General features: G+C 41.4%; 1 protein-coding gene across 3 annotated transcripts in view; it reads left to right on the forward strand.

Moving 5' to 3' along the window:
• The window catches only part of CYFIP1 (cytoplasmic FMR1 interacting protein 1), a 74,840-nt gene extending 61,224 nt beyond the window's left edge, over positions 1–13,616 (forward strand). For all 3 annotated transcript variants that reach the window (XM_021546665.4, XM_021546663.4, XM_021546664.4), the window contains exons 26-31: positions 6,178–6,308; positions 8,566–8,638; positions 9,760–9,854; positions 10,982–11,220; positions 12,128–12,275; positions 12,738–13,616. In XM_021546665.4, the coding sequence (XP_021402340.1) occupies positions 6,178–6,308; positions 8,566–8,638; positions 9,760–9,854; positions 10,982–11,220; positions 12,128–12,275; positions 12,738–12,902 (851 nt within the window). In that variant the 3' untranslated portion in view covers positions 12,903–13,616. The remainder of the gene's footprint in view (positions 1–6,177; positions 6,309–8,565; positions 8,639–9,759; positions 9,855–10,981; positions 11,221–12,127; positions 12,276–12,737) is intronic.
• The last annotated feature ends 327 nt before the right edge of the window (positions 13,617–13,943 follow it).

The following is a 13,943-nucleotide window of genomic DNA, read 5'->3' on the forward strand; positions in this document are numbered from 1 at the left end:
TTCATAATCAGCCTTCTAGACTTGTGGATTTCTAAATGGTGATTTATTGCTGCTAAAAGGAGCAGGGTACAGACAGTGGTATCAGAGTTGTTCAGGACTCCTCTTTGCCAATGGGTTTGTTTCCATAGGAACAGTCTAAAGCAGTGGGGAACTTGTTCATCTTGTAGTCATAAAAATATTTGTCTAAAAATACATTAAGCATAAGGATTTTAAAAGGGACCTTTTAAAGGAATATTTGCCTTGTAAGAGTTTAAGCTTGAAATTTCATCTTAGAGGTAACATTTGCTTCTGCTATTTTTTGAACATTTCTGCTTTTAAGGAATTGAGTATCCTGCCACTCTGAAGTGTCATTGAATACCATGAAGAAAAGTAGTTTGTCAGCTCTGCTGTGAGATGAGGCTCTTGTCATTGGTATACCACCCCTCCAAAACAAACTTTTTAAAATATCAAGGACCTTAGCAAGATACAAACTTCATGAGAAAGTAGCCAATTTGTGTATTTTTTCCTAAGTGTAACATTTCCATGTTTCTTCTTTAAAAAAAAAACGCCGCATAACAAAGTCAAACCAAAGAAACAGAAAACTCAAAGCTGGTTCAGGACAAAGCACTTGTTATTCTAGGCCATGACCTCTTGAAATCCCACAATTTGGCATGGCATTTTGGGGAATTCCTCCAAAGCCGTGTGCCCCACTGGCTGCTGTGTTCCCATCTCTCCCTGGGCTGATTGTGCTGCTGGCAACAGTGTGGGAACTATTTCTGCACATCAGTCTGGCAAAAAAAAGAGTCTTCCACCTCTTCTTTTTCTGGAATATTTCAGGTCAGAGTCTAATAGGAACTGCAGCAAGCCTGGTCTGGGAAACGTGGGGAAGGGCATCAGTGGCTGGAGGCTGTGAGGGAAGCATCACTTGGGGCATAGCAGAAGGGTTTGTAATTCTACATGTTATCCCAGGTTTTTGATCAACCTCAGATAAGGAGGAGAAAAGTTCAGGTAAGGGCACAATGGCTTAACTCCACATTGGATAGAGGAAATGTATTCATAGGTCTTCCTGAAACCTGCCCAGTGGAGACAGACTGTTGGAAAGATTTTAAAGGAAAGCCAGATCACCTTGATGATTTTAAGAGGGTGGTAAGAATTCATTAGATATGCAGAAAAATTGAATATTCCTTTCTAGCAAAATGAACACAGTACACAGGCTCCATGGTCATAAGTCCTGGATACATGTATATGCTTAAACCTGATGAATATTTCCATTGAAGGGAATGAATGGCAGCACTGTTGATATGCAGAGTTAATGATGCCTCTTGTAAGCCAAAGAAGTATTTGGATGCAGCATTTGAAGGTCTCTGTGAAAGTGAACATAAATTAAAGGTGATTATAGCACCCAGTTTCTTGGGAGCAGCTGTGCTATTGCAGATTAGTAGATTTTATTTGATAATAGTCAAGTCAGTTCTTTGCAGAAAATAACTCAAAACACAGCTAGACCAAGAATTATAATCAAGGTCCAGTTTGTAGTCAGAAATTCAGTTCTATAATTAATACCTCATTTTTGTCCTAATCTTTAGCTACCAGAATTGTTACAAGCTCTGGAACAAGCTCTGTTTGATTTCAGTCTGTAGGTGTGAATTGAGAAATGAAAGGTGACCAAAGTGAAGGAATCCAACCAGCTTTGAGTTGGTGTTGATTTTCTCTGACTTCCTAAATTAATCAGTGTACAGACTGCACAGCTGAAACTTGGCATCTGCTGTTTGAGTGCTGGTGAGATAGGATTTTGGAAGCAGAGAGGGAACCTAATCCTTTACTAATCTCCTGTACTTTACTGATCTATTCTATATCAACAGTCTTTGCTTCTGTTGAGCTCTGTGCAAATCAGAAACTGGGATTATATAATCAATTATTATGACACCTAATGTTGTCCCATCTGCAGGAATAGAGGGATTTAATTAAAACTGCTTTCTTGGAGAGGGGGAGCAAAAAAACCTTGATTCATTTACCTTGCAAAGTTCTCTGTATATATAACTAATTCAGTAACTTATGAATTCCACCCACAAACAGAATTAGAGGAAGAAGGAAGGTTGCAAGCAATTAAGTGAAATTAACTTTCCTAAGACACTTATTCTTTTTCCAGGGCTTTAGTAGGCATGCATAATCTTTCATAAAAATACACTTCTGTGTAATGTGCACAGAGTGTAATTTGGAATGGCATTGCTCAAACATTAGTGAAAACATGATTTATTTCTGCCACAGGACTCCACTGGGGAGCAGATTGGTCTTTCATAAGAAATTGCCTGTGTAGCTCTGTAAACATTATTTTGTTTTGCTGGTAAATCAAGCTCTTGATCTAAAGGGAAGAAGTACACTAATGATGGCAGCATTTGGAGCATCTGCATGCTAAATACTGGCTGTCAGATTTTCAAAATAATATCACAATTTGTTCATGAATGTGTGTGGGTGTGCATATTTGTATATCTGTATATGGAGACTGGGACTTAGAGTGAAGAAATAAGGAACTTTGTTAAGAACTTTGAGAGGAGCTCTGTCACCTGGAGTGACTGTAAAAGACAGTTAGTAATTTTTATGGTATGAACCTCAAGCCTCTTTGACTTTTACTGTTCTGCTGCTTTTGAGTGGACTTAATGTCTCATTTTTGTTTCAGTCACACTTTCAATATGAATCTCTTGTTTCTCGCCACAGTTCTCTGTGCTGCTTGTGGTTTCTCTCTGTGCCATCCTGCTCCTTCATATTTGCTTCAGGTGACATGGGTTATTCTCAGGATTTCACTGACCGTGAAAAAATATTTCTTACCTTTCCAGATGTCAGTCTTTTTTCCTGAAACTCCCCACAAAATCCACAGGTTGGGTAGGAGATTGAATGGAATCTGAAAACCCTACTCTTTGCGATCCCTGTCATGACCAATGGTTGTTTCCATGTTGCAGCAGCAGAATCTTCCTTGCTGTTCTGCTCAGCTTCTGTTTCTCACCAAGCTGCTCCCCACCTACCACACAAGCTAAAGGGAAGAGCATGTCCATGGCCACGCATGTCACCAATATCCTGTTTGCTTGGATAGTGCTTTCTCTCCATGGTGACCCTTTGGAGAAGTCCACAGTTCCTTGTGGTGTTTCACGGAGTCTTCCAGGCCTTCTGATGGTTCACCATCAATCTCTGTGTATGTGACACAGATCATAAGACCAGAAACATGAGTAGATGTTCTAGTTTGATTTCCTCCATGGCACAGACTTAAATCCAGGATAATACATCAGACATTTGTTTGCAGAAAGTCTTGGAATGAGGAAAGTATTTGACTTCTTGCAGTTCATCCTTAGAAAACCTTTCTTTCTAGATGTGGAAATCCTTTCATCAACAAACACAAAAGAAAAACTAGGGTGTGTAACTAAAACACACTGGAAGTTTGTGATAAAGCTGATTTCAGTTCCCCTAACTTTGCATTTTCTTTCTAGCATCAAAAACTTTTTTGGGAAAAATTTTCAACCTTTTCAGTCTGATCTTTAAAACAGGAGTCCTGGTATTCAGCACTGCAGCATCCTATTGCCATGGTGGGCAGGTCTGTTTAAATGACAAACACAAGTATTCACTGCTCCTCACACACCTGGGGATTGTGACTGGCTGCTAGCCTGCAGTGCTCAGTGAGCACGGACAGCCATTCCCACAGCTTTTCCATTCCACAGTCCCTGCATTGTGGGGAGGTGGGAATTGGTGATGTGCTGGCATTGTTTGCTCTTTAGCTAGTTGTAAATGTGTTACTTTGGAAGAAATTAAGCTCAGCAAGCACTCACTTTGTCTGACCTTTCTCCATCAGTTTTTCAGTTCTGTTTTTCTCTGAAGTCACCAAAGTACTAAAGTTAGGTCTGAAATTCATCTCCATGTGGAAGCACTCATTTACTGTTAATTTTCTATTGACAAACAGTTCTTTGAGATGTTAACAGAGCCAGATGTGCATCCTATGATCATACACTTTACAGATGTTTTGTGTTACTAATTTTAATGATATGAGGCTTTCTGTAGAAGTATGTGGGTTACCTACGTAATTCTTTCCTTCACTGTATGTTTTCAGTTTCCTTTGTGTCAAGTTTTGAGTGGGTCTTCAAAGAGACAAGAGCAGCTTTGGCTGCTGTAAAGTTGTTTTTGCATGAATACCTAAGTCTCAAAGGTGAAGAGTTCAGAGAATTAAAGTCCGTGCTTTCTGGAATAGAGTCCCAATGTCCCGAGCAGAAGCAGCAGCAGCTCCTACACCTTTTTTTTCCTTCTTTCTTTTTTTTACCTCAGTACAGGGGGATTTTATTCATAAATCGTTCAATAAGCTAAAAATTATTCTAAAACATTCTTCCTGCACCAATTCGAGCTTGATTCTAATGTGCGAAAGTAGTGTCAGTACACAAAATCTACATATATAATTCTATCTGTTCTAGCTAGATATGCAAGCAGTGTTCTGCTATGTTTTCATTATGCCTAGAGCTAAATTAATTTTGTGAAATGTAACACTACTGAACTTTAAGCTAGGCTTTAGGCCTTTTTACTAGCTAATACAGTTTCTTAAGGCACTTAAGATATATTTCTACTTACTTAAACTTACACTCTTACTTCATATCTGTGTGGCTTAATGTATTTCAGTTTCTCTAAAGGTTCCAATTCAATCCCTGCATGCCTTTCTCTCTCTGAGGGACCCAGAGGCTTCTATTTCATGCATTCCAACACCTCTGAATTTGAAGAATTTCCTTGGAAGAGATACGCTGCAGGCTGGATTTCATGTTTGTGTGCTCTTTTCAGCCATTGCCTCATTGGGTAGATAGCCAGGTCTGATCTCCTGCATGAGAAGTGTTCATCAGCTGTGTCAAAGGAGCTCATGGGAAGGGGCTGAAGGGCGTCTGTGTTATCTTTCCATGTCTTCTCTCAATTGCTTTAGATGCAGTTGGGTGGAGATTTATCTGGCTTGATTCAGTGTAATGGAAGTGAATTGCTATGTGCAGCATGCAATTTGAAAGCTTTTTATGATGCATTTTCTTCTCAGTCACGTGTTTTGGTGTCTTTTTAGAAGGGACAGGCTTGTGCAGAAAGATAGAGCAATGCTGCAAAGGATTAACTTGCAAAAACTGAAGAGCTATCTGACCTATTGTAGTTTCTGCTTCTCTTCCTCTCCCATCCTGCACATGGCTTTAACCTCTGAAAGATAACCAGACTGGGTCTCTGCAAAAGCTACTGAGCCTGTGTTTTCTTGGGCTTCTCTCTAACCAAGGGACTGTACAGCCTTTCTGGGGCTGGAGGGCAAGGACTGGCTGTCCATCAGCGTGTTACACATTGCCATTGTTTAGGAGAAGTTTGGTGGAAAAGATACATGATTATGTAGACTATGTGGGTTTGAAAATCATAATTTTAGCTGTTTTTAACAGCTTTTGCAAAACTTTGACAGAAACTGTGTTCTGGTTATGCTTGTCAGCAGGATCTGGTGTACCCTTGCCTGCAGAACTTGACTTGCTTTGAGAGGTCACAGATCAGCTCTGGCCCTCTGGCACTGTCAGAGTTATAGCCTGACACTACCCTTCTTCCCTGTTATCTGAGGTCTCAGGTCTGTGCTGGCTCTGTCATCCATAAAAATAGCAGCTGTGAATTGAGTGTGTCAGTAGTGCAGCAGGTTGGGGAATGGTGGCTGGAACAGGGCTTAAAGCAGATGAGAGCTCTAGTCTCTCTTCCTGCTCCTGGGTATTTTTTTCTTAGCTCTTACACTGGCTCCCTTTTCCAGGAGTGGAAAGTTAGGCACTCCACTTTGCATGATTTATCCAGTTAAAAAGGTCAGTGCACTGGCATAATGCTTCATAATCTCTGAGTTTTAATGCATTTAAATGCTGCTCATTTCAGTTTCCTCTGGGCTGCACATCTGGAGATGTAACCTCATGTGCTGATACATGGAGAGGGAAGTCTAAACCTGCGCCTGTGGTGTTTGGAGGCACAGTGTATGGAGGCACATTTGTGCAACCTTTGAATAGACAAATTGGTTAGAAAAGGGTTTTTGAAGCAGAAATTTAAATTAATCCTCATCTCTATGACTCTTACTCACATGGCCAGTATCTTTTGTCTGCTTTCCTGAGGTAGCAGTGTGCCTGTGTGGTCATCACTAGGTTTGTTCTGGCTCCTGAGACTTTTTTTTGACTTCTCTTCTGATTTCAGGTATCTTGGAGTTTTTTCACCATCAGTTGAAGGACATTGTTGAATATGCAGAACTGAAGACTGTCTGCTTCCAGAATTTACGGGAAGTGGGAAATGCTGTCCTGTTTTGCCTCCTCATTGAACAGAGTCTGGTAGGTGCCTGCTGTGCTAGTTTAAAATCCATCTGTCTCTCAAAATGTACTCTCATATTTTTGTTACTAACGTCATCAATAACAAGGTTGAAATCTGTGAGTTTGCTGTTACTGATGGGCAGATGGGTAGGAACAGTTCCCTGCACTCATCTCTCACAGTCTTGCAGGGGCTTTCATGTCTGTTAGATACAGCGATGCCTGACTTTGCTGGGTGAGAGACATTGCCTCATGTATGGAACCTGAGGATCTGACATTGCAATCTTCACCATAAATTATAATCACATATGCCACTCCTGCAGCCAGTCCCAGTGTGGCCACTCTTTATGTCAGTGAGCTGTGCATCTGGTACTGCTGTATTCCTTTCCTGCATGTCATTCCTGCTGAGGTCTGAAACATCACAAGGTTAACGTCGACATCCTTGGACGTCCTCCTTGCTGCTTGGATGGCTGACAGTGGTGCAGAAATTCACTCATCTGTCCTAGCTTGAACAAAACTCTGAAATGTGTCAGTCTTTCAGCTGCTTCTGATATATCTAGAGTTTACCTTACACTGTGTAAACCTGCCCACAGCTGGCAGCACGGTGCTATAATTTATCTTTATCCCTACCTCCAGTTTTCTTTTCCCACCCTTCTCCCATGTTATTATTATTTGTTGATCAAACAAAATGCTCAGACCTGTAATTTCTTTGTTTTCAATGCTATTGGGTACTTACAGAGGAAAGGTGGGCATTGATAATGGATCAGAACAGCAGCAGGTCTGCTGGCTTCCTTTTCCTTACCCACATGGTGGTGTTGAATGTTAAGTGGGGAGTGTCTCTTCCTGCTGTGCATGCAGGCACCCTGCCCAGGCTGTGCCATCTCATGGTGCTGCTGAGGTTGGGCAGCATGCAGAGATCTTTGCTGACTGCAAACGAGCCACGTCATTTCCTCAGCAAGCTGGCTAGGGGCCTGCTGTTGGACAAAAATAAACCCTCACGGAAGGCTTCTCTGGGGTGTATTAAAGCTGTCAGTGTTAGATAAGGTAACGAAGACAGGCTGTTCCTCAGGATTCCTGCTCATGGTGTTAGAGGATCCCTCCCTCATGGTGGAGTGCAATCGTAGGGCTGGGGGTCACGCAGCAAACCTGTAGTCAATAATGGCACAGCGGAAACAGAATGAGAAGCTGGATTCCTTTGGGTTCAGGCTGAGGGGGTGCGTGGTGAAAGGGCAGGCAGGCGAGGGCCATCACTGCCTCCTGGGAGCATTGAGGGTGTACCAGCGTGACACCAGCATGGAGGTACCTTCTTTGGGACACCACCGAGGTTACCCTTTCCGGTCACACACCCCACTACAGACACATCCAGTCACCAACGTACTCGCTGCCTCACCTCTTGTTTTTGTCCTCAGTCAGGCCCCCATGTCCTGTCATGTATTTAAATATTTTTCCATTGTGGTCATCCCTCATAGCTAATCTAGATTTTAGCTCAGTGTAATTCTGAGTATATCTGTGGTAGTGGGTGGGTCTCATGCATTTCCCTGGTTGACACCAAGGAATTAGAAAAGGAACTGGAAAAGGTGCATGAGCCCCAGCACCTTGCTAAGAATATGGATGATGACCAACTTTTCTAATATTAGTGCTGAGGGATTACAAATTAGTATGGTCTCTGCTTCAAAACTGAGGAGAGGGTCATAGCAAAGTCATGCATCTGCTTCTGGTCATCTGCATTTTCCGTGTGTACACACAGGAGCAAAGAAACAGGAGACATCTGTTTTCCTTTCCCCTGTCCCTAAAGATGTAGAATACTTCCTAAGACATGATTCTCTGCTGTTGTCGTATGTCTCAGCCTGCCTGGCAGGGAGACACTCCCACCACGATAAGCTCCCATTAGGATCATGGGTTGTGGCTCTGGTAAAAATAACCAAGCAGTGAGTCATCTTCTTCCCCCTTTTGTCTGTGCGGGAGCTGTCTGCCACTTTCCCACCGAAATTACTCATTCTGCATTAGTTTATTTAATAAATACCCGACCTTTATGAACTGCCAGCTGAGGGTGGGAGGGGAGTTGCTGGAGTTTCTTTGGGAGTTCAGAGTGACCTGGTGGAATGAAGTGGTCCTTGGGAGTGGTCCATGAGGAGAGGCAGCGCTCGGAGCGGCTCCTGCCGTGGTGACAGAGGCTCGCTGCCCTCTGGTGTTTGCGCAGCGGCATCGGCCTGCCTTTGGAATCCCGCTCCGGGGACTGATGCTTCTGTCCTAAATGCCTCTCGTTTTCTTTCTGTCCCAGTCTCTGGAGGAAGTGTGTGACCTGTTGCACGCGGCGCCATTCCAAAACATCCTGCCCAGGGTTCACGTGAAAGGTATCGGCAAAGTGAAAATACCTTCCTCGGTAATGCTTTCCCCTTTCCCTCCCTGCTGACGTGCTTCCAGTAAGCACCTCTAGCCACAGCGCTGGAAATTACAGGACAGAGGTATCAGATCCAGGTCTGTTTGCCTGGCTGAAAAACAAATGTTTCCTGGGGATGCTCTGTGCAAATTACAAGGGGAAGAGGAGGAATGCCATGAAAAAAAGCAGGATGGATGCCCAGGGGCAGTATTATCCTGCTTTGTGGATACAAGGAGAGGCCTTTTTGAAGCTGCTGTTTAGAATTTATAGAATTGTCAGTTAAATGGAGTGTAGTGAGTCTGTCAGCAAGTAAGTAAATAAAGGTGATCCCTGTAGATTTTTCACTTGCTTTTCACTAAGCTGAGTATGCAGCAGTGAATATTTGCAGGATTGCTTCCTATGGTATCTGCTCTCCTCATCTTTCATCATCAGAAAGTGACCTGTTCCCCCTCCCCTTTGCCTTCTCTTCTTTTTGTGTTCCTCCTCTGTGTCCTTTGTTTTCCATTTCTCACTGCTGGAGAAGCTGATTTGTTCTGCTTGGAGAGATCCCTTCAGCTACAAAACTCTGAGAATATTTCCAAGCTCACGATAGCTACTTGCATCTCTGCATAAAACTAACCAGACCATTGTAAATGGTATTTTCCCATTTGCCAAAGAACATTTCCCACTTGCCGGTGTTGAGGAAGTGCCAGCTGCTTTTTAGCCTTGCTATACACAAGATGGCATCCTCATTTTACCTCACCTTCTAGAGATAAACATTTTATGCATAAAGACAACTTAGTTGTCTTAGTACAAGCGGGGGGTCAAATATCTTGGCAACAGCAGCATAACAGAGCTGTATATTCTTCCTTGAATTTACTTAATTAGATGTACTCTGCTACAAATCCTCCTTTCTGTTTGCACATGTAATGTAGCATTTTAAAATATGTGTGTATTGCTCTAAAGTGCATGGAAGATTTACCAGCTATGTAATAGTAAAATTGCCTAAAAAGAACACAATTTTCTTCCTTGCTGGGTAAAGATTGTGTTAAAATAAGATTTCTCTTGGTTAATTGCAATTTATGATTTCTCTCTTCACTTTCTTTTTTCTTTCAGAGGGTGAAAGACTTGATGCTAAAATGAAGAGACTGGAATCAAAATATGCTTCACTACATTTGGTTCCTCTCATTGAAAGACTTGGCACACCCCAGGTAATCTTTCTCATTTGTGTCAGAGGCAATTCAAGAAATTTCTGAGCATCAGAAAGCCTGTCCTAATAGTTCTGTCAGAACTTCAACCTGCACATCCAGCTTGTTCACACAAATGATTTTTATTTAGATCCATAAATTTGGAAAAAGCTGTTAAAGCTTAGAAGTTTAAAACATTCGAAACCGAGGCAGAAGTGACACAGAAGTGACATTTGGGGGAAAATGCTAATTGATACGTTTATCATGAGATACCCTCCAGTGTAAGGTCCAGCCTGGAGCTCCTCCTGCAAATTCCTGCAAAATGAAAAGCAATCGGTTTTCTTGTGCACATGTATATATGTTTTTAAAACATTTTGTCAATCTTAGCAACTAAGAAACTCTTAGAAAGTGAGTTGTCATTTGAATTGAGGTCTCCTGGAAACAATGACCAAAGAGAACATTTTTGAACTGCCTTTGCAGGTTCAGCACTGTTTTCCTTTCTCCTGGTGTGAGGGTGCATTAATCCCCTGCTAATCTTAGCAGTTTACTAGTGGTTGAGATGTGAATAGTAGAAAGTAAGAGCAGGATGCCCCAGAGTTCAGACTGCTGTTGTCATCGTAGGTGCTGCAGTTCAGTAGATGCTGCTGTGCTAGGAGAGAGCTGTCTGTGTGATGGCACAAGCTGGGACAAGCACAAGCAGCATTCCTCTTTTGGATTTTGTCTGAGCCTGTTGGTGCTCCTCTTTGGAGCTTTCTCATCTCTAACAGCAGCAGCTGAGGGAGGTGTGCAAGAGAGTGCACGCAGGAACTACAGCAGAGCACTGAACTCTTTGGTTTTGCTTTCTGCCTCCATTCAGACAAAAAATTCTTTAAACTTCCCTGAGATAAATCCAGGACTAGCATTACTGCAGTTAGTGTTACTTACTTTAAATCTGCTTAAGAAGGATTTTACAATTTTCTCTGAATGTTTTTCCACTCATCTGATCCCCAGGTTAGCAGTGTCTGACCTCACTTTAAATCAGAAGACATTTCTCCTAGAATGAGCCACGTGAAACTGAAAAATGTACATTATTTTTTTTTTTAAATAAAATTCTGTGGTGAAGTGGCTGTTACCAGATTTTATGCTTTGTTTCTCTGTTTGTTTCTCTCCAGCAAATAGCAATCGCAAGGGAAGGCGACTTGCTGACCAAAGAACGTCTCTGCTGCGGGCTGTCCATGTTTGAGGTCATCCTGACGAGGATCCGTTCCTTCCTGGACGATCCCATCTGGCGTGGACCCCTGCCCAGCAACGGGGTGATGCATGTGGATGAGTGTGTGGAATTCCATCGCCTCTGGAGCGCAATGCAGTTCGTCTACTGCATCCCCGTGGGAACGCACGAGTTCACTGTGGAGTACGTGCTGCCAGCTGCCCGCAGTGCCCTGTGGCAACAGTGCTTGGCTTGTCCTTGTTGTGGCAGCGGGGCTGTGCCTGTCTGCAGGAGCTTAGTGCAGAACCAGGGAGAAGTGCTGCCATCACCATGAGGGGCTCATCATCCACAAACACAGATATTATTGTTATCTGTAGTGAAAATAACCCTCTATTTTAAGTATTGCCAGTGTATAATGAATGATCCCGTGACAAACAGGCCCTAGCAAGTGTCTTTCAATAGAGGTCATGCCCCTATGGACACCCGGCTTAAATAAAATAGCAGAATATTTGTGCATCTAACTTTTAACAAGTATTTTTTCTCTGAATTTAAGATCAGGAATTTAACATGATTAACACAAGTTAACCAGGAACTGTTGTTTGTTCTTGGTTTTGTTGGTTTTGAGAATATACTTATTTTGAAAAACTGTTGAGCTGTAACATGCTGTTTACTGAGCAATCAGAAAAGAGCATAGGGCATTTACTTCCTTTCATGCCTGCAGCCTAAAAAAGCAGAGTGGTGTTGAATTCCCATTTTGTTTTCTTTGCAAGTGTTGTTTCCACTGAAAATGAAATGTAATGGCACAGGAGTCTAATGGGGAGTAAATGTTTTTGGAGTAACTCTGATATGTGAAATTCAAGGAGGAGGAGGAGGAGTTCTGTTTTTTTTTTGTTTTTTTTTTTTTTGTTTTTTTTTTTTTGTTTTGTTTTTTGTTAAGTATCTATTTTAATTGTTTGTGATATCTCCAATGATAATTAATATACCAGAGCTTTTGCTTTCTAGATTAATGTCTAACATATTTATTATTTAGTGATGTGGCTGATTACTGAGTGTTTGCTGTGACTGTGTTTTGAAGATGTAGTTGAAACCTGCTCTGTGATGTGTTTTCCAGGCAGTGCTTTGGGGATGGCTTGCACTGGGCTGGATGTATGATCATCGTGCTTTTGGGACAGCAGCGGCGCTTTGACGTGTTGGATTTCTGCTACCACCTGCTGAAAGTCCAAAAGCACGATGGCAAAGATGAAGTTATCAAGAATGTGGTGAGTTGAAAAATATCTGTATTTATTTACCTTAGTAATTAAGACAACAACTCTGAGCTGTTTTTACTCAGATGCAGCGTAGATGTGGCAATCCTTTTTTAGAATGAATGCTGAAAATGAGGACACCAGGATTTTCAGAAACAAAAGATTAAGGCTGGTGGGGTTGGAAGACTGGTCAAGCAGAATTCTGATGTCACAAATATTTTAGATTTTCTTAATGCCTTCCATCTTATATATGTTCATTCCCAAAATGACAAGGCAGGTGTAAACTGAGCTTCTTTGTACTCAAAACAGCACTGTCAAAAACCAAATTGCACCGTGTATTTCCACTGGTTTAGCAGTGCAAGGGAAACATTTGTAAACATTGCTGGGAGAGATGAGGTAACAGCATTTGCTGGTTTTCTGGCTAAGGTATTTCATATCCAAAGCTAATTCCTGGGTCTGTTCTTTTGATGTTTGCAGCCTTTGAAGAAAATGGTTGAGAGAATTCGCAAGTTCCAGATTCTAAATGATGAAATAATTGCTATTTTGGACAAGTATTTGAAGTCTGGTGATGGAGAGAGCACACCCGTGGAACATGTGCGCTGCTTCCAGCCACCAATTCATCAGTCCCTTGCCAGCAACTAGATTCTCACCTAACAATACTTTTTGCACCTCTTTAGGCTAAAAGTGTGAGGAAAAAAAAGCAAGAAATAATACCCACACCAACAGTTTTGAAGAATACTCTCATCTGCATTTTTCAGTATGCCTGTGCTATTTGAATGGCACACTGTTCTCTCCAGTCTCCAAGCACAGTAACTGTATACAATCCATACTTATTTTTCTAGACTAAAATTTTATACACTTTGATTAAAAGCCTGTAAGATTTTTGAAATCTCTGCATTCCTGTCCAAGGTGGCCATTTTAGACTGGACTGGTATAATCTTCCCCTGAAGCTACAGAAATAATGGCTGTGGAGGGTAAAAAATGGTTCTGTAGAAAAAATTTTTAGAAATCAATAATTGTTTGTATTAGAGCCTTAATTGCTTAATTTGCCTTTATTAAAAAAAAAAAACAACAAAATAACAAAACAAACTCTGCTTGTGCTTTGTGAATAATTTTCTAGTCAGTTGATTCCTTTTCCTGTTTGCAAATCTATTTTCAGAGATCAGTAATTATGGATATGAAGGCTATTTAAAGTGTTTCAAAGTTATTTAACATGGAGGTGGCCAATATGAGTCTAATCTTTTAAAAAGATGAAAGTTTGAGTGATTAGAAGGGGGACTGTTTACTTTTTCCTAATGAGAGCTTTAACACAGTTTATATTTTGGTTTGCAATAAATACCTGTGTACACAAACACATTTACAAGTGATGAGGAATTCTTGTTTAAGAGAATCTTGACTACAGTGATCAGGTGTAATCTATCCCAGTACATAAACTCTAATGATGTTAATCATTCTTTATTATGGAAAGTATTTGTTCAATTACACTTGCCGTATAATGCAAACATTGCATCAGTAAAATTGTAAAACTTTGCAACTTTAGAAGTTAAATTTTAAAGCAAACCATTCAGCCAAAAGTAGTAACTTCTGCTTGCTTACTCCAGGATCCTGTCAGCTGGCTTTGGGATCAGCCCTAACCAAGATGTTAAGATGGCCAAAACACACAGAGACAGATAATTACATGTT

This window comes from Lonchura striata, chromosome 1 (assembly GCF_050655825.1).
Source record: "Lonchura striata isolate lonStrDom1 chromosome 1, ASM5065582v1, whole genome shotgun sequence".
NCBI classification, from domain to species: Eukaryota; Metazoa; Chordata; class Aves; order Passeriformes; family Estrildidae; genus Lonchura; species Lonchura striata.